Source organism: Sturnira hondurensis, unplaced genomic scaffold, assembly GCF_014824575.4.
Source record: "Sturnira hondurensis isolate 20B ecotype Veracruz unplaced genomic scaffold, ASM1482457v3 Scaffold0004068, whole genome shotgun sequence".
Lineage (NCBI taxonomy): Eukaryota > Metazoa > Chordata > Mammalia > Chiroptera > Phyllostomidae > Sturnira > Sturnira hondurensis.
Genome location: NW_028076699.1, coordinates 4761398 through 4789240, shown reverse-complemented (window position 1 = coordinate 4789240; position 27843 = coordinate 4761398). Strand labels below are relative to the sequence as shown.

The 27843-nt window shown below is 38.6% G+C and overlaps 1 protein-coding gene across 4 annotated transcripts; it reads right to left on the bottom strand.

Moving 5' to 3' along the window:
* Nucleotides 1–195: 195 nt before the first annotated feature.
* TMEM59 (transmembrane protein 59) lies at nucleotides 196–27842 on the bottom strand. 4 transcript variants are annotated; one of them, XM_037043196.1, is made up of 9 exons: nucleotides 27436–27842; nucleotides 23871–23903; nucleotides 22799–22904; nucleotides 20943–21037; nucleotides 17381–17533; nucleotides 15787–15868; nucleotides 14678–14762; nucleotides 8641–8749; nucleotides 196–823 (listed from the first exon to the last, which is right to left on the bottom strand). In XM_037043196.1, the coding sequence occupies exons 1-9, from the start codon at nucleotides 27622–27624 to the stop codon at nucleotides 668–670; spliced, it is 1008 nt and encodes a 335-aa protein (XP_036899091.1). In that variant the 5' UTR covers nucleotides 27625–27842; the 3' UTR covers nucleotides 196–667. The 4 variants fall into 4 exon arrangements, with proteins under 4 accessions (XP_036899091.1, XP_036899092.1, XP_036899093.1 ...); XM_037043197.1 differs by having other exon boundaries at nucleotides 14678–14759; nucleotides 27436–27841; XM_037043198.1 differs by lacking the exon at nucleotides 23871–23903 and having other exon boundaries at nucleotides 27436–27840.
* Nucleotide 27843: the final 1 nt, after the last annotated feature.

Genomic DNA, 27843 nt, shown 5'->3' with positions numbered 1-27843 from the left:
AACATAAATCTATAGCCTGTGCGAATAACATAAAATGCACTTCTGACCACCATCGTTTTTGCTTCAGTTTGTTTCCTGATCATATTATACAGCAATAGGTAGAAACAGAACATTTCAAAACTTCTGTCCAGGTTGGGTAGGGGTGAGAGGAAAGATCTGGAAAATCAAGAGTACATTAACTCAACTTTCAGCACATAATTATTCAAATAAAATTTTAATGATTTTAGTTCAATACAACTGAAAATGTAGTGTCAGGGCATTTCCTGCTAGATTTCAAATTACAGGGTATGGGCCATTTCTGAGCAGAAGCATCATATCCTACTGAGTGTCCAGCTTATTAACTAAAGTGACTGATGATACACGGTGAGAGGCGGGGAAACAATGATCAGCTCATAGAATCTGGTTTAAAAAACCCCAAAACAATGCAAATAATAAAGTAGCTACAGAGATTAAAATAAAAATTCAATCCCAAATACCCATCTCTTAAATTACTAGAAAAAAATTGTAGGTAAAGTTACAGCAAATACAGCCTTCTCAGATTTGGGTAACTTTATTTTCATTTTATACTGATTTTTAAGCCCTATATCCAATGAGACCAATTTTAAAAGCCCTACGAGAAATGAACTTTAGGCATCTAGGACACTTTTCTTGGAAAAAGAAGAGAAACTTAGATTTCTGAATGAGCAAGGTTCACTTTTGTAGGCAGAGGCCCGGCTTCTTCGTGGTCTTCAGCTTGAGATCTAACAACCACAAGGGAAGCAGGTGGGTATCTGTTCAGCTTCTGTTCATTCACAAACTCCAAGTCACCATAGATGCTCAGCTTCTGCAAAAGAAAATCAATGCATCTTAGAATGTGGATAATTAGAAACATCACTAAGTAAGTCTCCAAATAACAATTTAATCTACGAGTAGTTTGTAAAAAATATAATAATCTATAACCGTCCTCAAGAATGAGGAATGCTTTTAATCAAAGTGTTTTACAGACGGGCGGTTCAGCTGCCAGTGCTGGCCAAAGGAAGCTTTTCCCATGTTCCAACTTAAACTATTTAGAAGCGTAAGAAGTGGGCATCAAGAAAAGCTGCTCGGGTTTAAATGGAGTTAATGTGGTCATAACTAAGAGCACTGATTTGGGATGTTGGATTCTTTAAGCAATTAATTTCTTGTAAATCTGAGCTCTCCGTTCTCAAATGTTTTGGAGTAAGTTTCTCTGCTACTAAATATTTTAACTGAATGCATTTGAAAAATATGTGCTATTTAAAAGGCTTTGGGAACAAGAAATTTACAAGAACTATTTTAATGCCAACAGAAAGGTCTTCACAAAAACACATAAAAAAAAGCTCCTTAAAATTATTAGCATCATATCTAAGAAGATAGTAAAACAAAAGAATGAAAGCATAACACAGTCACTGCAGCTGTCATAAAACCCATGGGAGCACAATGATAATGTCCAATATCTTTAGGAAGTAGGCCTATTTAGGGTTATCTCCTGAAGGCAGAAAAGCAGAGTGAAAAGTATTTGCTAAGAAATGAAAAAGATTTTGTTGTAAACTCCTACAGCAATGCATCTCTGAACCATGAGTTAAAAACGGAAGTGCTGACCTTATCGAGAAGGCAAGCGATGAAATACAGAGCGACAACTACACAGAACTATCTAATGGAGGAAAGGTGCATTTAAAAGATGTTAAAGAGCACTTCCAAGGTTTTTGGTATCTATCAATACTGATACATGCCACAACATGAATGATCCTTGAAAATATCATGCTAAGTTTAAGAGGCCAACTAAGGGTGGTGGTGGTGATGGTGGTACTTGGGAGGAAATGGGGAGTGACTATTAATGAATTTTCTTTTTGGGGTGATAAAAATATTTTTCAAAGTGACTATAGTGATAGCTGCTTCTTTGTTTCGTGTTTCAGGTATGGTTTACTACCTACTGCTTCAAGGCAACAACTATCCTGCAATAAGGAAATGGCTCAGCACCTTATACTTTTCCAGTAAGAGTATCTTCCAAACATATTCAGAGGTTGATGGACTAGACTTGGATCTGACATGGTGTGGCCTCCTTAAAACCCAGGATGAACACGTGGTTAAACTGCTCTGGAGCACTGTGAAAGAAAAACCGTCACGCACTACTCAGCAACACTCGAGGACCTTGATGCCCTGGCTGGTGTGGCTCAGTGGACTGAGTGCTGGCCTGAGGACTGAAAGGTCACCAGTGGCACATGCCTGGGTTGCAGGCCAGGCACCTGGCTGGGGGCATGTGAGAGGCAACTGATGGACGTTTCTCTCCCTCTCTTTCTCCCTCCCTTCCTGTCTAAAAATAAATAAATAAAATCTTTAAGGATATTGAAACAGTAACCAAGAACTGTTAGAATGATTTTAAACATCAACCCGGAAGGAAGTGAAGAGATGGAGGTGAGGTGGGACACAGTGTGAGGGAACTAATTAATTTCTCACCCTTCAGTGGGAAGACATTAGAGAATGTCTAAAGCTGATAAAACAAAGAAATAGAAGATAAAATTTTAAAAACTTTTGGCTGTGGTTTATCTGAAAATGAGGAAGAAGATTTAATTTGTTATACATATAGCTTCTAAAAGTTAAAAAACGAATTTAATGAGTAAATAATAGTTGAGCTTTAGGCCTGGCTCTGCCAATAACCAGTCACGTAATCTGAGTAAATTACTTAAACTTTTCTAAACCACAGTTTCTTAACAGAATTTGAATTAAAAAACTATAGGACTTACACTGCTTTCGGACTCTTATGAGATGTAAAGCTTCTAAATGGCAAGATTCTTGGACTTTTTTTATTTTTATTTTCACCAAAACTTTATTGATCTGGATATTAGAGTATGTCAGCTGTCTCCTGCCAGTCAGTAGAGGTCAGGGCCTTGGACTTCTTTTTTTAAAGAAAGAAAATAATGTTTATTATACTTTTGAGATACGCTTCACCGTACTTCCTGAGACTTGGCCTTAAACTTTGTTCCACCTTGATCTCATTCTTCACTGTATCTTTAGTCTCCTGAACAGGGCCTGGTACAGAACAAGTTATCTGTAACTGTGTGTGATTTACTAACACATCAAGTTTGGCCTGCCTGACAGAGACCACTATGAGTGACAACTCTTTATCATCTTAAATAGATAGCTCAATGAGATAAAGTATCATCCCATTAAAGTTCAAAAATGACATCATAAATATGAAAGAACAGAGGGAAAAAAGTGGAAAAAGGAGGATCAAAATCTTTAATCATCAAATCACTCAAAAGGACCCTACTTTTAAGATCAACGAAGAAAATAAAATTTTTTGCCAACTCTTTCTGGCTGTTACAATCAAATGATATAGGATGAATACCTAAGTATGTGCAAAGCAGGCTGAAAAAATTTTATTTCAGAGTTTTCCTAAATTAAGAAAAATAAAGCTGTTCATAAGTTTCTAAGACTACATTCCAGACATTTATTATCAACATTTTAAGCTTTGTTTGTCGTGATTAAAAGAAGGAAGCTTTTTACATTTCATGTTTAAGCTCTAAGATACCAGGTCTTGGAGCTTAAGAGACACACATTCTCTCAGCAGGCTTATCATTTCCTACAAACACAAAGGACTATACATGTAAATAATACAATGTAAATGTAACACTGTTCACAGGTGATTTATACATACTTGTATAATTAAAATGGAGTCTCATGGAGACTTCCGCCAAGATGGAGGCAGAGGTGGAAACACTGTGCCTTCTCCCACAACCAAGTTTGAATACAACAAAGGTTTGGAGAACAAAGATGCAGCCAAAGAACAGAAAATTGAACTATATGGAAGTCCGACAACAACGAACCCTTCAACCAGGCGCACAAGCAGCCCAGACCCAGTTGGGTTCGGGGCAGACTGACCATGGTTGCACATTCATGCACAGTGAGATGGACTGCGCAGGCCCCAGCGGGCGAACCCAGTGGCAGAGGGCTGACCTCGGTCGCACATTCTCGCACAGTGGGATGGAACTCGCGGGCCCTGGTGACGGTGGCGGCAGCGGCAGGAAGCAGCATCGACGAGACCGCCATTGCTCTCCTTTGACCCCGCCCCCACGTACAACTGTCACAACCCAGCAACTGAGTTGCCCTGCTCTGGTGAATACCTAGGGCTCCGCTCCTGATACGTAACAGGCACAAACAGTCCAAAAGATGGCTCAAGAAGAACTCAAAGCCCCAGAACTGATAACTCTAAGCAACCAGGAAATAGCGAACCTCTCAGATGCACAATTCAAGACATTGGTGATCAGGATGCTCACAGAACTGGTTGATTTTAGCCATAAATTAGAGGAACATATGAAGGCTAAACTAACTGAAATGAAGGGAAATGCACAGGAAACCAATAGCGATGGAAAGGAAACTGGGACTCAAATCAATGGAATGGACCAGAAGGAAGAACAAAACATCCAACCAGAAAAGAATGAAGAAACGAGAATTTAAAAAAATGAGGAGAGGCTTAGGAACCTCCAGGACACCTTTAAATGTTCCAACATCTGAACTATAGGGGTACCAGAAGGGGGAAAGAAACAGCCACGAGAGGGAAACTTCTTTGAACAAATAATAAAGGAGAACTTCCCCAGTCCGGCAAAAGAAATAGACTTCTAGGAAATCCAGGAAGCTCAGAGAGTCCCAAAGAAGTTGGACCCAAGGAGGAACACACCAAGGCACATCATCATTACATTAGCCAAGATGAAAATGAAGGAGAGAATCCTAGAAGCAGCAAGAGATAAGGGGACAGTCACCTACAAAGGAGTTCCCATCAGACTGTCGGTGAATTTCTCAAGAGACCTTACAGGCAAGAAGGGGTTGGAAAGAAGTATTCCAAGTCATGAAATCCAAAGACCTACAGCCAAGATTGCTCTATCCAGCAAAACTTTCATTTAGAATGGAAGGACAGATAAAGTGCTTCTCAGATAAGGTCAAGTTCAAGGAGTTCATCATCACTCAGCTCTTATTATATGAAATGCTAAAGGGACTTATATAAGAAAAAGAAGATGAAAAATATTAACAGTGAAAGGACAGCAAACTCACAGTTATTAACAACCACACCTAAAACAAAAGCAAACCAAGAGGACAGCTAGATCAGGAGTGGAACCACAGAAATGAAGATCGCATGGAGGGTTAGCAACAGGGGAGTGGGAGGAGGAGAAGGAGGGAGAAGGTACAGAAAATAGCATAGACAGTAGGCAGAAAATAGATAGGGGGGAGGGCAAGAATAGTAGGGGAAATATAGAATCTAAAGAACTTGAGACACGTGGTCATAAACTAAGGGGGGGGAAGCGGGGGAGGGGGTGTGCCGGGTGGAGGGGAATGAAGGGGGAGAATAGAACAACTGTAATGGTATAATCAATAAAATATTAAAAAATAAAAAATAAAAATAAAATAAAATAAAATGGAGTCTCATGTTACTATGAATGAAGAGGGGTCAGAAATAATTTATGTTCCAATAATAAAATCAATGAAAAGACTTAATGAAAGTAAAGTTTAAAACAGGTGGCATCTGGCCAAGAAAATCTGAATTAATTTTCTAATGCTATGTTCTCAGTTATTTTTATAGTAAACAAAAAAAAAACAGGGAAGGAGTACTAATACTACAATATTTTTAAGCAAGAAACAAAAGCCTTAAATATGTATTAAAATTGTTTATAAAAGAAATCCACTCAAACGGCAACACAAAAATAGTTCTGGATGATGGGTTGAGTAATTTTTTTTATGCTTCTTTATATGTACTTTACAAATTTCTACACTAACTATAAAGTACTATATAATAGATATATAGTAAAAATATGGTTGAAACATTAATACCTAGCCAAAATGTGGTTTCACATACAAAGTAATGTCTAAAACAGTGATTCTAAATGGCTGTTTTCCACATATTCTAGAAAATATATCTCTTACAAAAGTCCAGGCTCTTTGAGATTATAGCCATAATTTTAATTGTTAGGGACAAGAAGAAGAGTTCTGGAGAAGGGCAAGAAAGTAACATCCGTGAGGCAGATACCTGTAGGAAACGTTACAGGCACCAACAGGACTCCACATGGGTGCCGCAGCCGTAGGCTTGAGGACCACAGGTGTTGGGGGGGCATGCATGGGAAAAGTGAGGTGTTCCCCAAAGAACTTGAAAATAAGGGGAGAGAATTTCTGACAGAATGAAAACTATACAATCAAAACAAAATTATCACAGCAGAGACATCTAAAAGGAAAAGGAAGATGAAGAGTCATCTGAAAGGGAAGGAAAGATCCTCAAATCTGTAAGACATAATCAAAACCATGATGAGGCATTAGCATATCTAAACAACACCAGAAGCGGAGATCACTTCCTTAAGTCAAGTAAGGACGTAACAGAGGAAAACCCAAGAAATGCCCATCTAAGACTTATCTGGAGAAGAGAGAGTTGGAGCATCCTGGCTCAGAAACAGGAGCCGTGTGGTCTCAGTGGTGTTCACCTTCCTAGTGTCCAAAGGCACACAGGAGATCAGCTCCTGATAGGAATCGCATAATCAACACCCCTATTTATGATGCCCAGATAACTAAAGAAACTTGAGGGTAATGGCTTTGCTGTCAGGCTACTGGGCCCACATTCTGGTTCTACCACCTGTTGGTATGTGACACCAGGGCAATTACAAACTCTCTCTTGCAGTTCTTGCAGTCTCTCTTGCAGTTTTCGTATCTGGAAAATGGGGGTAATAATATCAGCCACCTCACAGAATTAGTGAAAAGACTAAATGAGCTAATTCAGTTAAAACAGTGCCTAGTAGAAAGTGCTCAAAGTAGTCCATTGGCCTGGGGACCAGAATCCAGGTTGTGGTGATTTATTGAGGTGAATTTAACCTGAGGCCAGCCATCCAGTCTTTCCTAGCAATAATCAGACCAATCTCTATGTGTATCTTAAAAAAAAAAAAAAAAAAGGAAGGAATAAAGTGCCACATGGTGAAAGGTCAACAAAGATTTATTACTGTAAGTTTGTAGTTTTGTTGCCATTGGATTTAGAATGCACGGGGTAACTTTAAAGGAAGCAATAGGCAAAAGCAATCCTATATAAGATGGGTAATTCCATTTTTTTTTTAGAAATAGTAAAATGACTAAAATATGGACATCAGAACTAAAAATAACAAACACAGGTAAGTAATGTAGCAAGAGGATATCATCAGTACATTTTTATCACAAGTAGATGGTTTTACAGAAATTTATGCAATCTCTGATATTTCAATTCCCGATCCTGCCCGACATTATCTACTTGACTTGGTTGCATTTCCCAATTTAACTTCTTTCAGTCAAGTTAGTTCCTTACAGTACTTCCCTGATAATTAGCTATTCTTGTCTGTACCTGGGGAAACGGTCCTTCTCTATCTGCTAAACCACACCTACCCATTTTTCCAAGTTCAGGTCAGGTCCACATTATCTAAAGGCATTATCTAACAACCCCAGCACCTGGTGTCTGCTTTCCTTAACACTTATTATCTGTGTCACTTAAAATCCTTATTAGCCATAAGAAAAAAGAGTACGCAGGGAAAAAACCACAGGTGTTGTGAGTCCAAAGACAAGAACTAATTCCAGCCTCAACACTTTCATTGCTGTGCAATCCCACCAAGGTTAACTGGATCTTTTAAGCCTGCTTCATCATCTATTAAATGGGTAATAAAACCTGCTATAGAGTACCAAGGACATGTTAGATAAATAAAATACTTTGTAAATTTTAAAGATCTATATAAATGTTAATTATTGACATTACTCTGTCCCAGTTTCTAGCTGCCTGTACCACATATCATCTTAAGAAATTATTACTTAACTATTCATGTATAAATCTCATCTTAAAACATATCGTTATAGGCTATTTAGATAAGACTGTTCAACCACATGCTAGGCACATTCCAACTGCTCACTACTAGATTCATTTAATTTCCCTCCTTTCTTCTTTTCACTCTTTTTCACTGCACTTTTGAGGCATTAGAGAACTAAAGTCTCACACCTGGAGTTGAGGTCAACAGACATCACCACCCCATATTTAGTTATATAAGTAACTTTCTTTCCTTGAAGGCTAAATTGAATCATCAAATTATAGACTTTTCCCAAAGTACAACTCCTTAACCTTACAAATTGTTTCTTGGGTGAGTTGAATTTTAATTATCAAAGAAGTCACAATAGTTTTCCACCCCTCTCAGGGTTAGGTACCAGAACAAATGAACTCAGAATCATACACTTTAGCCTTGCTGCTTCTAAAGCAGCTATTACGCTTCCAAATTTATGACAACTACAAATTTAAGTGGTTCTACAAGTCTTCTTCCTTAAATATCACTTCAGAAACTAATGGCAGTAGGTGCTTCTCAACTTCAAAGAACTGGGAGAAACGCTTTACTCAAACTGGCCGACATACACATAACTACGGTAGTTAGCACTACAGAAAACCAGAACAGTAACTCCTGTGTCGCAAACCTGTAATTTTTCATTTCTGCCCACACCCAGGTGTGTGCTTAAAACCACCAAATCTTCTCTCACTCTATTATTAGTAAAGAGGCTTTGTTTTTCAAAGCCTAGTTAAACAAATAGGCTAGTTAAACAAATAGGCATTTAAAATGACTGAGCATATGGCGCAGTCTTCAAATGATGTGTCAGAATTAGATCTACCTCAGAGGGAACGTACTGCTCCACAGCTGTAGCGACAGTTGCACAGCAAATCCAGAGCAACACCATCACGGAGAGGACAAGAGTTGTGGTCAAAATCCACCCGGAGTTACTGGAAAAAATTAAAGTAAAATAAATAAAACCAGTCATGTTAAAATTTCATAAGAAATAGATTCTTTAATTAAAGGCAATCAATGACACATACTTAGTTTAATAATGTAATTAAAACTTCATGGTTACTACCTTTAAAAGTACTATGTTTTGCCATGTATAAGTGCACTTTTGTGCCCAAATATCTGAGGGAAAAATAAGGATGTACATCATACATTGGTGTAATGATTACATACCATGGGTATACTAATGGGATAACAATCTCATATATAATGGATATGAAAACATGGGTGTGCTTTACACACTGGAGCACATTACACACAGCAAAATATGGTTATTTAAAAAAACACACTTACAGAAGGAAATATTGTAACAGTATTATATTAGGCTGGTATGAAGTCCTTCCCTGTTTCTCAAGTTTCTGAAGCATGCTACATCACTTTTATAATTTGAAAATCAGTCATACTGGTTTCTTGTTAAATGTATAAAATTAAAGCAAATACTGTCAAGGGTATTCTTTCTTTCTTTCTTTTTTTTTAAAGCTTCCTGAGTGGGTTATCACCCATTATTTCTCTATGGCTTCAATGGCAGCTTTGGTAGTAGACATCGTAGATTTTTCTTTTGATTTTATTTATTTATCTTTAGAGGGGAAGGGAAGGAGAGAAGGAGAGAAATATCAATGTATGATTGCCTCTCGTGAGTCCCCTGCTGGGAACTGGCCTGCAACCCAGGCACGTGCCCTGACTGGGAATCGAACTGCGATCGTGTGGTTCACAGGCATGCGCTCAATCCACTAAGCTACACCAGCCAGGTCAAGGGTATTCTTAAATTACTAAATGAGATAAGGAAAATGAAAGTACCCTATAAATTACACACTGTTATAAAAATGTCATATATCATTTTGCAAAATATTACAATACCTGACTTAAGAAAACCCAATATCCCAGAATTAAGGTATAAAATAGGTAAATTATAAAATTATCCTTTTTTTTACAATTTTATTTATTTATCTTTAGAAGAGAAGGGAAAGAGAGGAGAGAAATATCAATGTATGGTTGCTTCTGGTGCATCCCCTGCTGGGAACTGGCCTGCAACCCAGGCATGTGCCCTGACAAGAAATTGAACCGCAGTCCTTTGGTTCGCAGGCCCACGCTCAATCCACTGAGCTACACCAGCCAGGGCTAAATTATCATTGTTTTATAAAGGGATTCACAACACTCTTCCAGGAGCTAGCTTCTCTAGAATATTTCAAATACTCAATCAACCACAATTAACTTACTTGTTCAACTGACAAGAGTACATCTATTATGAGGCATTCTGTATCCATTACATCGTATGCTAGTAAAGATATGGTTACGTTTCTTATGATTAAAATATCGTCATGAAGAAAGGCAGCTACAAGAATCAGTAACCAAAGCTTTTTCTGTAATTGACCCATTGTTTGCCAAACTATAGATTAAGATTCCAAGAACAGGCAAGTCTGTGCTCACCCAAACAGCCTAAAAAAAGATCTGAAGTTACCACCATAACCCATTCACTTGATGGCCAGCTAACACTTGACCATGCTAAGGAAAAAGCATGCAATCATTGTTTGTCGCAGCAAACGAGGATGACTTTAGAAACGCATTGTATCTAAGAGCAGGGAACTCCTATATGAGGCTTTAGGTATTCCAATTTAGAAAGATAATGGAGTAAAAATGTTTTTAATGGAAAAAAACCCCCTAATTTACATATCTGAGCCCTAACCTGGCTACTAAGGAATTCCCTTCATGAAATGAGGAGGATATATTTGACATCTGGATTCCAGTCACGACTGTTAAGTCAGAAAAGTAGAGCTCATTTTAGTCAATCTATTTCTCCAATCTCTACAAAACAATCCTACAAGATCCTCAACTATCTTCATCACTTGCTGGATTCATCCACTGCCCTAATTCAGACCTCTTCTTACCTGACTTACAAAAGTTCTCCAAAGTCATCCTCTATCCTTCAGAGGCCTCTTCATGACATTACACCTGATTACCTTCTTGCTCCTTTCTAGCTCCTGTCTACCTAGTTTGGTCAAATCTTTTTTTTCCCCTTTAAGAATTTTTTATTGATCATGCTGTTAGTTTTCCCCCCCTTTACCCCACTCTGTCCTATACCCCCAACCCTCCAGCATCCCCCCCCCAGTTCATGCCTATGGGTTGTACATGTATGTTCTTTGAGTTCTGTTTCCTATACCATTTTTATCTCTATTTTATGCCTACTAATTACCCTTCTTCTCCTCTGTACCTTCCCCTCCCATTCCTCCCTTCCCCGTCCCTACTGAAATCCCTCCATTTGATGTCCATTTCCCTGATTTTGTTCCTGTTCTAGCTGTTGGCTTAGTTTTTGTTGTCTTTTCTTTTAGGCTCATTTGTTGATAGTTGTGAGTTCAGTATCATTTTACTGTTCATATTTTTATCTTCTTTTTCTTAGAGAAGTCCCTTTAACATCTCATATAATAAGGTTCTGGTGATGATGAACTTGACCTTATCTGGGAAGCACTTTATCTGCCTTTCCATTCTAAATGATACCTTTGCTGGATAGAGTAATCTTAGGTGTAGGTTCTTGCCTTTCATGACTTCAAATATTTCCTTTCAGCCCCTTCTTGCCTTCAAGGTTTGAGAAATCAGCTGACAGTCTTATGGGGAACTACTTTGCAGATAACACTGTCCTTTCCTCTTGCTGCTTTTAAGATTCTTTTTATCTTTCATCTTGGTTAATGTAATTATGACATGTGTTGGTGTGTTCCTCTTTGGGTTCAACTTCTTTGGGACTCTCTGGGATTCCTAAAAGTACTTTTCCTTCACCAGATTGGGGGAGTTTTCCTTCATTAACTGTTAAATAAGTTTTCAATTTCTAGCTGTTATTCTTCTCCTTCTGGCATCCCATGATTCAGATATTGGAAGGTTTCAGGTTGTCCCAGAGGTTTGTAGTCTCTCTTCATTTTTTGAATTCTTGTTTCTTCATTCTGTTCCTGCTGGATGTTTATTCCTTCCTTTTGTCCCAAATCATTGATTTGAGTCCTGGTTTCCTTCCTGTCACTGTTGATTGCCTGAATATTTTGCTTTATTTCATTTTGGGCATCTTTCATTTGTTTTTTTTCACCTTTTGACCAAGCTCAATTAGTTCTGTGAGTATTTTGATTACCAGGGCTTTAAATTCTCCACCAGACAGGTTGGCTGTCTCATCGCTTAGCTTTCTTTCTGAGGTTTTGCTGCGTTCTTTCATTTGGGTCTGATTTCTTTGCTTGGGGCCCCTGATAAGTTGTAAGGGGGTGAGGCCTTAGGTATTCACCTGGGCAGGGCAACCCTCCTTACTGCATGCTGTGGCACTGCCTGTGGGGGAGGGGCCAGAGAGGGAACAACCAGCTTGCCTGCTAGGCTCTAGCACGCTTTCCAACAAACTCTCCTGTGAGACTGGGAGTTTCTCCCACTGCAGCAACCTCTGCTGTTGTCCACAGTCAGCTCCAAGTCTCAGTTTCGCCTTCTGCCAGCCCCACCTGTGGTCTGCTGCCGCATGCAGGTTCTTACTCGTCTGGTTGACTTTAATTTCTTGGTTGTCAGAGTTCTATGCAGTTTGATTTTCTGGTGCTTTTGGTTGTGCAAGGAAGCAAAGGGTTTCTGCCTATACCTCCATCTTGGCCGGAACTCTGGTCAAATCTCCTAAACAAATGTACTACAACTAGCAAAAATCTCTACCCATCATTTAAGCCATTTCTATCTCCTCTGCAAATTCTCCCACTAAAACCTCTGACAGACTCAGTACTCTTTGTACTCTATCTACGAGAGGTATGTGTGTATGTGTAATATGCGGCAATAATTACTGTGCTGTTCACTGTTTCCATGTCTGTCTCTACCACACTAAACCTGAGAATTCCATAGAGGCAGAGACTGAACATCTTTTCTTAGGTTTCAAGTCCCTAACACAGTGCCTGGCACATAACAGACTCTCTAAAAAGAAATGGCAAGTGAAAAATGAGTGTGGGCTCAATTTCTACTCTGGAGGTCAAGGGTAACTTTATAATAACTATGTGATATAATACAAATAAGTACTACAGTAAGGATCAGAAGACCAGTTCCACTGATTACCTGGGTGGTACTGTAGGCAATTGTGGAAAATCATGACCCTTTACAAAGCAGACAGCTATGGCAGAACAGGATGATTAGAAGATGTAGAATCAGAAAACCTATGTTTGAATTTTAACACAGTAGATAGACAACCTTGGGGACAGGTGATTCACCTCTCTGATCTACCTACTTATTATAAGGTACACTATACTAAGAGTCAAATGAGATCACTGAGGGGGAAAAGCATTTTAAAAAGAATCTTTTAAAACATGTATAATAAAATTACTGGAAACTCACAAATATTAACAACCACACCTAAAACAAAAATAAAAATAAACTAAGCAAATGACTAGAACAGGAACAGAACCACAGAACTGGAGATCACATGGAGGGTTAGCAACAGGGGAGTGGGAGGAGGAGAGAGGGGGAGAAGGTACAGAGAATAAGTAGCATAGACGGTAGAAAATAGGGGGAGGGCAAGAATAGTATGGGAAATGTAGAAGCTAAAGAACTTATGACACATGGACGTGAACTAAGGGGGGAATGTGGGTGGGAGGGGGTGTGCAGGGTAGAGGGGAATGAAGTGGGGGAAATAGGACAGCTATAATAGCATAATCAATAAAATACATTTTTAAAAAATAAAAAAGTAAAAAGAATTTTTTACTTATAGGATATTATTATAATAATTCATGTTTGTGCACAGAAGCTTTATAAATTAAATCTCTAGTTATAAAGTTAGTTGCTTCCTAAGTTAAACATTTACAAAGTTACTTTTAAAATGTAAGATTTAGAAGAACAATATAAAATATAATAAAAAATGTTAAAGAGCAATAACACAAATAAGATGCCAGGTAGTGAAGTACTGAGAATAAATTGTAACTTTGGAGGGGGAAAAATGCCCATTTTTTTGCACAAGGTCAAAAGCAGGTTTAGAAAGGGAAGAAAGGGAACATTTTAAGTTAAATCCTCTTTTTCTCACCCAGTCTTTAAAGACTATGTTCAGTAAAAGGCACTAATCTGTAGATCCCAATATCACCCTACTGATATCTGATAAAACCTTTCAAGAAACTATTTCTACCACAAGAAATCACAGGAAACGCATGCAATCTGGACTACTGCAGTGTGCGGCAGTGAGGGCAAGCACCTGTATGCATTCTGCTCAAGTGCTTGGCCTGGTATCTGACAGAGTACATAGTTACCAATAAGTGTTAAGACCCACTTTCTTTCTCTTTTCAGGGGGGTGGGGGATACTGAGGGAGCAGGGGCAGCTCATATCATAACTTCTTGGAGGAATGGAAGCACGCATGCATTGATAAAAACCTCTTCACCCTCAGAAGGCTTGACATTCCTTCCCAGGAGGGCACGAGGTACCCTCCACCCTGCCTGCCCACTTTCCCCTGCCTGCCTTAAGACTCCGTGGCACACAGCTGATACTCCTTAGCACACAACACAAAGCCCTCCTTAACCTATCACTCTTACCGATCTCCCCATGCCTCATGTGTGTCCATGCAGCTAAAAACAAAAATCTGGTCCCCAAACCATGAACATATCATTTAAATGGCTGGAGAAGCACATTTCTTAACATAAATCAAAGAATCCTAACAAGACAGCTTTTGTACTGTGGAAAAAAAAAACTACATGCTGGGGTTTCATTAAAGTAGTATGCATATTACCTTTTAAGCAAACTAAAATACCCAAACTACAAGTTTGGTAGGAAAAAGGTAAAATTTTTTACTTTTAAGGAGCTAATAAAATTTTAAAATAATAAAAAGGAATGTATCTCTCTGATATAAGTCACACTGTATCTCCTATATTCATTAATAAAGAAGAATACATACAGAGAGAGGCATCTTAAAAAGCCATCATTTTCTCCATCTTCAAGATAGTTCCTGTGTGCTTGTGAACTTCTCATTTGTAGATCTGCTGAAATAACAAGGTACGTGATTATGCTACTCCATGCCCCAAAAGACAGGCTCGGGTGACTGTCTAGATCTATACTCTTCACAGATACCTAGCCGTCAGTATAATCTCATACATTTAATAACGAATGCAAGTTCCTGGGACACATCAAAACCAACTGGATATTCTACTACATTAAAGATTTTCTATTTTGTTTCCAAATTCTCAGTGATATTAACACTTTTGGTTTAATTACAAGAGGGCCCGAATAATAGAATTTGGTTTCTTCTAATGTAAAGTTACAGATCGCCTTGTGTGCTACCATTATCCACCCAGCAAAATAACTAGAAAGTTAATTTAATCAGTATCTAAAATAAGGTATGAGCTAGAGGTAAGGTCAGCTTAGCTTCATGTTTTGTATTTCCATGAGTTAAATTTCACTTTTTGTAAGTAAATAAAAATAGAATAGGAACTCACACTTTTGGGCTAGTTTCACTATTCAGTTGCTTTATTGGGATGTATCAGAGTATTTCATCAGTTCAGGCTCACAACACCCTTCGAAGCAAACTAAATGGCTTTAGAATAGTGGTTCTCAGAGTGCAGTCACAACCAGCGGCATCAATGAAATCTCTGAACTTGTCAGAAATGCAAATTCTCAGGTCTGTCCGACATCTGGTAAATTGGAAACCTGCCAGATGTAGGGCTCAGAAATCTGTTTTTAACAAGCTCTCTAGATTCTAATGCACACTGAAGTTTGAGAATCACTATTAAGAAATTATTTGTTCATTTCCATTACTGTAAAAACAAGCACACAACCAATTCTATCACAACCAGATTTGACTACTTTTTAAACATTTTTCAGATTTTATCTATTTAGTTTTATAGAGAGGGAAAGAGAGGGAGAAGGAGAAGGAGAGAAACAGGTGCCCTGACCAGGAACTGAATGGGTGACCTATCAGTTTGCAGGCCAGTGCTCAGCCCACTGATCCACACCAGCCAGGGCTGGCTGCTAATGTTTTTTATCCTAAGTTGCTTCAAATAAACTTACAGGACATTTTGCTTAGCGATGATTCTTTCAACTGCGTAGGCTCCTGCTCCAACTGTGGTGAATACTGGATTTCTGGCTTAGACTAGAATGATAATGAAAGCAATTAAGCCATTTGTACTTCTTAAGTCTTTTTCAGTAGCAAGTTCTATAACACATTATCTCTATAAACATTCAAATTGAGAAAAAGTAACAGAAGTATGGTATAAAAAATAAAACACATTAACCACAATATATTTTAATTGCACTTCCTAAATATCAGATCCAATGCCTTGCAAAGAAACAGACAGATTTCTGGCACCATCAAGTATTTAGTTTAACTTCCTCACAACATTTTTAAAAAATAAAAAAGAGGATAAATTATAACATACTGCATTAAATATCATACCCTACAAGAATGAGTTCTAATTCTAGTTGATCAGGAATAATTTAGCAGACTGCCAACATTTTTGGCCAAACACTTATTATCTCTATTTTTCTCAACTAAAACATTCCATGCTTCCTCAGTATGAGTAATTCATAAATTACAGCTAAATATTCCATACTTTGCATACAGCACTGATACTCCAAAGTGGGAGCTTCTCCATCCTAGTTACACTCAGGTTGACTCACATCTAATTAGGAATGAATGAGGACTCCACTCTAAGAGCCAACTTATGCTTTAACTTAAGTAGCTTTAGGATATAAAACTTATTCATGAATTTAAAGAGACTCCTTCTGTGTTTTACTTATTAGATATTCAAGGCTCAGGATAGTATTAAAAATCACATACTAGCCTTACAGTGAGCCACTCACTAAGTAAAGGTTCGCTTCAATTATGGTTCACTTCAATTATTATCTGAGAAAGTACCACAACAGAATTTGTGGATTGGTAAACTTTAGGAATTTAACTATGGAATGAAAAGGAAGACAGTATGGTGAGGTGGTATTTGGGCCTTAGAACTAAAGGAACTGAGTTTGAAGCCTATTTTTGTTACTTACGGGCAGGTGACCTTAAACAAGTTACAGGCTATTTCCTCATCAATGAACTAAAGATAATACAACTTCTTGAAGTTGTTTGAAGATCTGAGATGAAATACGTGAATCCCTAGTATATAAGAACCTTCAAAAATAGCTACTATTATTATCACATCACACAGTAAATAATGGGGTTAGGAGGTTACCTCTCTAGGAGGCAATATACTTCTTCGACAAGCTCTTACAAGAGTTATGAGGAAAAGCACTAAAAATAACCAAAGATTACATCACACTGCTTTTCTCTAATATCCACATATAATATAAATGCATGCCACTACTTATATTCAAAGTATACTAATTATTCTTATCTCTTGTATCTAGAGGTTTCATTTTAACCACTACAAAACTCAGAAGGCAGTTCTTATAAGGAATGGCCTTTAGATAGGCTTCCAGTGGGCAGAAGGAAGGGTAAGTCACATCGTGTTGTGATGCCCAACATTTCCATTAGACCAAATAAATATTACTTGATGGTAAGTATTTGTAAGTGACTGAATACACAGCTCTATCCAAGACATTCATTTAAGACATACCCATTTACTCTTGTTGGTATGTAGAAGAATATATGAAGCACAGGTGTTACCTGGAATATAACTATCTTTCCATCATCAGCTTGAAGATAAAAAGTCCATGAAGAGGTTATGAAGCTCTGTGCAGAGTCCATCATATCACTCCAGAATGACCTTACCAGAGTTAGAGGAAACAGTAGATGCATTTTTGGCATCAGGGACATGAGCTTTAAAAAAAATTATATACATATGTAATTATTATTTTTATATGCATATTCAAGACAGCAACGTAATCAAGGTTCTCCAAATCCTCATTGGGTTAGGGTATAAAGAATTAAGTGACTCTTCCTGCCAAGACAGAGGTGTAGGCAGATAATGCTTCAGCTTCGCTTTTTCATATAAATGAAAGAAGGATAACAACTAATTTAAAAACAGTAGCAACCAGAACTGTCAGAAAATCAAACTGTATGGAAGTCCAACAACCAGGGAGTTAAAAAAGAAATATTTATCCAGACTAATAGGAGGGGTGGAGACAGGCAGCAGGGTCAGAGAAGACGCATAGCAAGGTGGTGGCTGCGGGACCAGGTGGTCCCACATTCAAGTGCAGATAAACCAGGAGGAAGAACTGGGGAGTGAGATAGACTGCCAAATCCAGCATTCCAGCACAGGAAGAGAAAGCTTCACAGCCTATGGCTATATAAATAACCATGTGGGGGTTGCAGCAGCAGGAGAAACTGCCAGTCTCACCAGAGAGTCTATTGGAGGGGCCCACAGGTCCTAGAATGTACACAAATCCACCCACCAAGGAATCACAAGGGCAGCACCTGAGAGGGCACAATTCCCTTCTGGGTAGTGGGGAAAGTGACCGACAGCTGGCCAGAGCCAAGCAAGCAGCATTGTTCCCTCTCTGACCCCTCCCCCAAACACAGCACCACAACACAGTGAAGTGGGTTGCCCTGCCCTGGTGAATACCCAAGGCTCTATCTACCCCTTACTATGTAACAGGTATGCTGAAACAAAGAAAAATGGCTTAAATGACAGAATAGATCAAAACTCCAGAAAAAGAACTAAGGAATGAGAAGATAGCCAACCAATCAGATGCAGAGTTCAAAACACTGGTGATCAGGATGCTTGAAGAAATGGTTGAGTATGGTCACAAAATAAAGGAAGAAGTGAAGGTTATACAGAATGAAATCAAGGAAAATATACAGGGAACAAACAATGAAGGAAAGGAAACTGAGACTCAAACCAGTGGTTTGGAACAGAAGGAAAAAAATAAAACATTCAACTGGAACAGAATGAAGAAACAAGAATTCAAAAAAATGAGGAGACACTTAGGAACCTCCAGGACAACTCTAAATGTTCCAACATCTGAATCATAGGGGTGCCAGAAAGAGAAGAGAAAGAGCAAGAAATTGAAACCTTATTTGAAAAAACAATGAAGGAAAACCTCCCCAATCTGACAAAGGAAATAGACTTCTCGGTAGTCCAGGAAACTCAGAGAGTCCCAAACAAATTGGACCCAAAGAGGAGCACACCAAGACATATCATAATTAAATTACCCAGGATGAAAGATAAGGAGAGAATCTTAAAAGCAGTAAGAGGAAAAGAGAGAGTTACCTACAACGGCATTCCCATGAGAGTATCAGCTGATTTCTCAAAAGAAACCTTGAAGGCAAGAAGCGATTGGCAAGACGTATTCAAAGTCATGAAAAGCAAGGACCTACATCCAAGATTACTCTACCTAGCAAAGGTATCATTTAGAATGGAAAGGCAGATAAAAGTGCTTCCCAGACAAGGTAAAGCTAAAGGAGTTCGTCATCACAAAGTCATCATTATACGAAATGTTAAAGAAACTTATCTAAGAAGAAGATGATGATCCAAAATATGAACAGTAAAATGACAACAAACTCACAACTATCAAGAACTGAACCTAAAAAAACAAAAACAAATTAAGCAAACACTAGAACAGGAACACAAGCCTAGAAATGAAGATCACATAGAGGGTTATCAGCAGAAAGGGAGAGCAGGCAGAATGGGGGGAAAGGTACAGGGAATAAGAAGCATAACTGGTAGGCACAAAATAGGGGGAGGTTAAGAATAGTATAGGAAATGAAGAAGTCAAAGAACTTGTATGTACAACCCATGGACATGAACTAAGGGGGGAATGCTGGAAGGAGGGGTAGTGGAAAGGGGGAAAAGGTGGAAAAAAATGGGACAACTGTAATAGAATAATCAATAAAATATACTAAAAAAAGAATTACATGAATCTGCAGTAATTGTTACCATTAAATACTTAGTTGTATATGCAAATTGACTATGGTAAAGCTGAAAATCTCTTTAATTTGCCACCAAAAATATTTGTAAGCTACCTGTCACCTGTATCAGAAATAAAATATTTCTGATATTTTATTTCTGGTCTAAAAATAAGGAGAATGGTGAGATTTGGTTAAATAAGGACTAACAAGTCCTCAAGAGATACAAGGGAAAGGGATAAATCATACTATTCTCATCTTTCAAGTAAAATAAATCATGTCATTATGAACATCAATGGAAAAAACCAATGAAAAGAATATATGTATAAAATGTGAGACATCTGGTAACAGGGCAGGGTGAGAGGAGCATCTATGGGCCAAATATATATACACACATATTAAAGTACTATAGAGACATAACACTAGCTGATATCATCTTCCCTCCAATTCTGACTCATACATGTGCAAAATATGCAATGTCATTTGTAAATGAAAAGATTAGAAATCATCTACATGTCCCAAATAATGGAATGCATAAATGATACATCCATACAATGAAGTATTACATAGTTAAAAGAGTAGACATTCATAATGTATGCTTTTAATTTTAAAAGAAAGGATGCACGTATCCTTGTGTATGCGTAAAATGTGTCTCTATCAGGGACTCTGCCTGCTTCAGTGGAGGACAAGACATACAGGAGTAGGAGACATGTCACTGTTTACTCCTTTTACCTTTTGTATCATGAGGCTGGATTTTCTATGCAAAAGTTAATAAAATTAAGGAACTTTCTCCAAAATGTTTAGAGAATATAGAGTATGAGGGGTGGGAGTTATGAACAGATGACACCGGAGAGGTCACCAGGAGCCAGGTTGAGATGAGTGGTTTGGACTTAAACCTGTATATAACAGGGAGCAACTATATAAGAAAGAAGTATGACATGATGGGATTTCCATTTAGAAAATAAATGTCTGGACACAGACTAAAGATAAAGTAGAGGGGGTTACAGTAGGAAAACAGTTTGGAAGTTAATTTAGTAATATTGATGATGATCCGAGTTAAGGTTTTATTTAGCTTTTTGGATTAAAAAAAAAGGGGGGGCCCTCTGAACCATCAATTTCCCTGAGCCTCAGTTTTTTCATATGTAAAAGGGGGAAAATATCTTCACTAGACCGTGAGAAAAAACAAAATTATTTATGTGCATACATCTTTTAACAGTAAAGCATTATACAAAAATATAATTGATATTTTGTATTTGCAAACATACAATTCGCTGAAAACTAATTATAAAATGTAACACTAAAATAGGACTGTGCAGGTGACAAATATTTCAATACGAGTATAAGCTAAGAAGGCAACATTAAAAAGTAGTTTCATTCATACTTGTTCTTGTCTTAATTCAGCAAATGGCAGCTGATCCTGGCAACCAAGATGGCAAGCATATTGCTCATCAGATTGGGAATATGCTTCTGTACATGCTGTAAGAGAAAAACAGTCAAATTACAAGAGAGAGAGAGAGAGAGAGAAAAGGGGGGGAGAAAGAAAAGGGATTTTGTATTTTACAAAGAAATTTCTCACTATTTAAAAAGCATTTCATCAATATATACTTCCAAATTTGGTAATACTAGCAAATGTATTATTTTAATAAAACCCTTTTTATCTCCCACAAGTCAAATGCTTCAGGTAACGCTTCAGGTAGAAATCTATTAATTACAAGTTCTGACAATATGGCGACATTCAGAAAAAGGGAGCCTCATAGCTAAGGTTTGCATAGTGGAAAAAACACTTAACAGGCAAAGTCACTGAACAGGTAACCTGAGGTTTTGGATCTATCATATGTTGGCTGTGTAAGTGACCTAGACTGACTGTTTAACTGTACATATTGACTTCCATATGTACAATGGAAATACAGCCACCTACTTCATGGGGTTGAAGGAAATAATATATTTTAGTGATTTATACAAATATATGATATTACTGTTCAGAACTGGGTCACTCCTTTGAGAAGCAAGGATATTCACACCGCAAAGCAAAGCAAAGCAAAGCAGGCAGTCTAACACCCTAAGCTCTGAGAAGATGGAACTGGGAAAATGGTCTACAGCAGGACTCTGGAGTTGAAACAGGTCTCTACCACTGAACTCTCGGCATTTAGTGCACCAGACCCATCTTCTTCTTGTGATAGAGCACTTCACCACTACAACAATCTTATTTTTCTTTCCAACCCAGTCATGTGTTTGTGACACATTTCTCAAAGGTGCTAGATAACAAACTGAACCGCATTATGCACATACAAAGATGGCCAGTTAGGAGATCAAGCCATAAAAAATAAGGTTATGGCCCTGGCTGGTGTAGCTCAATAAATTGAGCGTGGGCTGTGAACCAAAGGGTCGCTGGTTTTGATTCCCAGTCAGGGCACACGCCTGGGTTGTGGGCCAAGTCCTCAGTGGGGGACGCGTGGGAGGCAACCACACACTGATGTTCCTCTACATCTCTTGCTCTCTCCCTTCCCCTCTCTCTAAAGAAAGAAATAAAATCTTAAAAAAAAATAAGGTTCTGATACCACAAAGGCTGGATGTTAGTCATGGCACAGTGATAGGAAGAAAGATACCTCCTGTTCCATTGAACAAACAGTGTATGGTAATGAATGGAGAAAATCCTATTACAGTTCTTTAAAAAGTTAAATGTCAATTTTGTCCTAATTACAGGTTCCTTTTATTACACACATCTCTTTCAGCAAAAAGTAAGCGTAGTGGTTTAAGAGATGACAAAGACTCTGGTTACTTCTTTTATTAGCATGACCCACAAAAGAACACACTACTAAATACTGAGTCAAAGGCCTGACTCAGTTAAAAAAACTAGGAGCTAGGTCAACTAGCCTATGATTGAAAGGCTTTGGAAAATTATACTATTCATGGAAAAGGTAGCAATGAATTATGAGAAGGGTAATTACTACTGCATTTGTCTAAACCAAGTACTTGCTCAAATAAAGGTGTCCCATCCACAGCACAAAACAACACTGTCTTAAAAAACAGATGAAATTTGAAGCCTGTGAAATTTCTAGTAGCAGCTACTACAACTCTAACCTCATAATAATTAAAAGATGCTAAAGGACTAGTTTCAATATCATGCTTGTCATTTTCTGAGGAAAATACATTCAAAGTATAATACAACTCAATGTATATTAGAAGCATATAAAACCAATGTTCCATACTGCTGATGTCATCAGTGTATCTTCTTACCAGATTCGCACTCCAATTTGGTCCGATTTAAATCGATTCCGTCATCCACGAACTGACAAATCGAAAACAGCCTGCAGCCTCTCTGACAGGCGTACAGCTCCTCTTCCTGGAGAGTTCAAGAACAGGGAGGATTACCAAAAAAACAGTACATTTCCCTAGGGGAAAGTAGGTTAAAAGAAAGCAAAGTTAGTAGGGTTTATTATAGACTGTCCAATAGAAAAATTTACAGCTGAAAGAAAAATGATAGGAGCCAAGTAATACCCAAGACCTTTGCTATAGAAAGAGGTTTCAGTTTCTTTCTTAAAGAGATAACCGAGAAGGAAGCCTAGTAGGTAAAATCACTCTTTTCCCATATTTCATGGAAAAATTTGCAAATAAAAATAACAATGATATAATCAGAATTTTAATAACAGAAATAGAAATGAGTAAGCAAGTGCTTCGGTACCGACAGCACACGTCTGCCACATCAATATATTTATACATGCCACCAAGCTTACCAGGAAAAGCGCCATGAGTAGGTTCACATGGCAGGCAGTGCTATAAAGATCCCCACAAAGTAAGGTGCACATCTACAAAAATGCTTGCATGAAAGATTTTTAAAAACTTGGCTTAACTAAAAACACAAGAGCAATAGTGTGCCATATGGTAAAGCCAATGGAATTAGACGGATCTGGATTAAAACCTTTTAGGTGAGTGACCCAACATGTTACTTTACCTATCTAAATCTCAGTTATTCTCATCATAAAAGGAGATAATAGCTATAAATTATTATCTCCAACTCCCTCAATAATGCTGGAAATAGCTAGCTATTCCTAGCACAGTGCCTGGGACATAGAAGGTACTCAATAAATGGTTGTAGTGTTAATAATAATAGAGTTTTAAAATAGAAAACAATAGTTATAGGCATCATTATATATGAGTGTGAGCTCAAGATAGGATATATTCTTCATTACTGGAAAATGTTACCTGCTTAGTAAGATTAATGACAATGTCTTCAACAGGCTTTCCTTCAATGAAATACATATAGTATTTGAAATAAACCAGCACATGTCGGGGAGCCCCCTCAACTTACTGTGTGATCCACTGTGTATAAACTGGCAGGCACCTAATAAGGAAGGAAACAGCATGTGTATACACCAGTTAGCAACCAACAGAATACAAAGGCATGCGCTTCTTTCTAGCAGAGGATTAGTAAGATTGCTGTAGCAGCGGCAATCCATGAGGAATAGATGGCTGCAGTCTAGTATTAAGCAAGAGTCATTATACAGCTTTCAGATAGCACATTTTTGGACCACAGTTCTAGCTGCATTTGTTGTTAAGTTTAGTTTAGATGAAATTGAAAGAATTTTAGCAATTAAAATAAACTTCATACCTGAGTAGCTTTGCAGCCTCTGTACAACAACGAAAGAATTCTCATGCCTTGGAGCACCACGTATTTCCTTATACTGCACTGAGGAGGCACAAGCTCAATAGTATGAGCTTCACTGGATGCCATTTCATTTCCAGATATGTTTTCTATTACATTAATTCAACAAGCCCCCGAGTGCCATTTTCAGAAGAGAGTATGTATGGCACGGCAGCTGAGCCTCACCACTTCCTTGGCACAACCTCAGGCAAGTAACCTAAATCTCTCTGGGCATCTGTTTTCTTAGTTATAAAACACAGACAATACTCTTAATGTCAATCTTGAATATAAGGATTATACATTTTATATTCACAATACCCTTAATATTGTTATACTATTTAATAAGTAGACATAACATTAGTAATATATTTAGTGAGCACCCACAATGTGCCAGGCACTGTACTAACACTTAACATCTGACATAACACTCAGCACAGAGTAGGCACTCAATAGGCAGTTATGAAGAATCATATCCTTGTTTCAAGTACATGTTCATGTTCTAGATAATATTATTACTCCAAGTAATAATTCGTGCCCCATGTATCCCACATGACTGTCAAGCATTTATAAAACATATCTCCCCTGATGTAGAGCACAAGGAGATGGTCCTCCCCACCAAACAGAACACCAGCTAAATAATTATACACATTTTTATATCCTGAGTTGAGTCAAGCTAACTATACTCTCATTATTCAACACTGTTAATAATACATACACCAAAATGGTTTAATGACATACTCATATAACAGAAGAAACAACTATTGACATGTGTTAGGCACTGTGCTGAAACGCCACATATATTATTTTTAATCTTTACGTATGAGGGTTTTTTCCCTACAGCTGACAAAACAAAGTTAGAAGTTAAGTGATCAGCAAGACCACACAGATAGTAAAAGTGGAGCTGTGGATAGAACCTGGAGTTTAGGTGGTTCCAGAGCCATACACAAAAATATCGGCTGGATCTAGTTAACTTTGTTATTAACATAAACATGTTTCTTATATTTGAATCCATGCAAATCATGCAATTGTACTTTTAAGGAAAATTAAAGGGTAAACTATAGTAATTTTAAAATAATTGCTTACCAACAGTTTTGTACTTTTCAAACAACAAATAATTCTGAAAATAAGTCATTAAAATGAGATCTCTATCCACCAGGTACAAATACCAGACCAAGAGAGGCTATGTGAAGCTTGTCAATTTACCTAAATTCATTTCTCATATAACACATTGCTTTTTCCTGAACTGCAAAGCACAATAATTGGGAGGAAGACAAACAGAAATCAAGGGAATAAGTAAATTAATTATTTTAATACAACTTTATTAATAAAAGGCAACATAGTACAGCCAGGTTTAGGGTTTAATTCCAACTACTACACTAGTTCTTGGCTATGTGACCTTGGGCAAGTTACTTAACCTTTCAGAGCCTCAATTTCCTCAATTGTAAAACCCTACTTTGCAGGGTAGTTGCGAGAATTAGGGATAATGTGTATAAATCTGTCACCATACTAGCAACAGGGGGGTAGACAAAATAAATTTTAAGTCCAGGACTTACAGGGAGCCAGATGATTTAATTTCTGGTGAGAATAATTTTAAAAAATAACTAAAAATGGCTTAGAGATGTCATAGAGATTTTTAGGAAGTAGTGGATATTATAAAAATACCTCTAAGTTCCAGAATGTTTATCCTTTTGAATTAATTATTCTCCCAGGATTCTGGTTCATGCTACAAATGTTCTAGGAAATGTCAAAACCCAAAACCAAATACTCAAATGATACAAAGTAAATCTCCACCTCAAACCAGGCCAAATCAGTATCAATGAATTTCCTCTTACAATCCTCTTAGATGAGAGAAGAAAATAATGTATTCAGGGCATTCTACATCGATTTAAGTCTGGAAGTCAGAATTTCTCATTTCTCTCTCTAGCTATATTAGTCTCTGAAAATTTAGGGTAATACAATATCCTCTCCCACACTTCGTCTTGAAAACTGACAATTCGCATGCAATGTAAAATGTAAACAGGCATATGGGAAGTGATAGCATTTAGAACTTCTCATTTCAAAGACCTGAAAACACTTGCCATAAGTTACATCCTAACTTCCATGGACCTGTCCTCGTGGTTACTCTGTAGTTTGAGAGAGCAGAAAGGGCTAGCCACACGGTTAAACCAACAGCATAGAGATTAAGGAAAAAACAAGGAAAGGCAAGCAACATCAGCAAAAGCTCTTATAAATACAGGCAGTGGGGTGGGAAAAACGTATTATCAAACCACAAAGAGGTAGGCAAAAGTAGGCTTACATAATGCAAATAATAACACAAGAATAAACACTGTTTCTTGCAGTCACAACTGTAAACCTCTTTTTGCCCACCCCTGCATACAGGAAAGGGCGGAGGAGTCACCACGCGATCTAGAATGCTGAGTAAAGAACTCTCAAGAAGCTGAAAAACAACTTGAGAAGTAAAACGGGACCACAGGAAAGGCAGCACCTGCGGCGGGGCAGGGACTGAAAGTAGGATCACTCCTCTCCCTAAGATGTGATCCCCCTTTCCCCTGAGGGGCGGCCTGATTTCTTTACTCCACGAATCCCGTCTTCTGCACTAAATGGTAAATTCTTTCAATGCAGATCCATCTGCTTCTTCTCTAAACCATCCCGGTCCCTAATGGCAGTGCCAAGCACACAATAATTCAACACAGATGGAAAGCCCTTCCGGTGCGTCTCACAACTCCTCGGGCTGACTCAATACATTTCATACCACAGCGGAACTGTCTAGTCTGACTCCCGAAACAGGCAGGCTAGGGGGTCCGGCCCAGAGAGATGCTCAGTAAACAGGTTTACGAAGTAACCTTTTGTGGACTCGCGTATCTGCTTCTGTCCCCCGCCCCCACCATCCCTCCCGCTCCTTAAAGGTGAGGACCCGCGCTAATAATCAGCACCCTCCTCCCTCTTAGAATGCTCGTCTCCCCGGATGCTCTGCAAGCTTCCAGAGGAAAGGGGTCGGATCTTTTTCATCTTTGTGTCCCCCAGCCCATTACTGGGTGGGTGCGGCAAAAACTTCCGCTAATTTCAGGAGAAATGCGGGTGTGATTAAGATGGAAAACAGGAGCTAGACAGCTGGGAGGCAGCGGTTGAATGGTGGATTCAATCGCCAGGTTCCCAGAGCTCACAGAGAAGAGGGAGAGCGGAGAGATGGGGGGCCAGGGAGGGGTTGCAGCCCTCTTCGGACGCGCCCTACCTTGGGGTAGGTGTGCAAGGGGTATGTCAACTGACACACCCGGTGGCAAGACGCCGTATCACCCAAGACCGAGTCAAACGCTTCGGCCGCAGCGGTCCCCGAGCCTCCGGCCAGGGCCACGGTCAGCAGCAGCAGCGGCGGGAGCCCCAGTTGGGCCCTGACCCAGAGGCTGCCTTTCGGCGCCGCCATTTTGTTCCCCTCTATCACAGCAGCTCAGTTTGTTGCTGTTTTCTTTTCAGGGTTTCCTCCTCCTTCCGGGACCAGACCCTTCTCCAGCCCAAGGGCCGCCACTTCCGCCTCCGCTGTCCCTCTCAGTTCCGCCCAGGTCGGAGTGAAACTAACACCTCCACCCCGGCTCTGGGTCTGCGAACTTCTAAATTGGAGAGAAGAGGTGAAGCCAACCAGCGC

Bases quoted from the DNA above. Each gene is read 5' to 3' on its own strand.
- TMEM59 (XM_037043196.1), bottom strand. From the start codon at position 27,624: ATGGCGGCGCCGAAAGGCAGCCTCTGGGTCAGGGCCCAACTGGGGCTC. The intron at 23,904-27,435 runs GTAGGGCGCGTC...CTTCCTTATTAG, and splicing joins CCTTGCACACCTACCCCAAG to GTGCCTGCCAGTTTATACAC. The intron at 17,534-20,942 runs GTATGAATGAAA...TTTTTTTTAAAG, and splicing joins CTGAATTAAGACAAGAACAA to CTCATGTCCCTGATGCCAAA.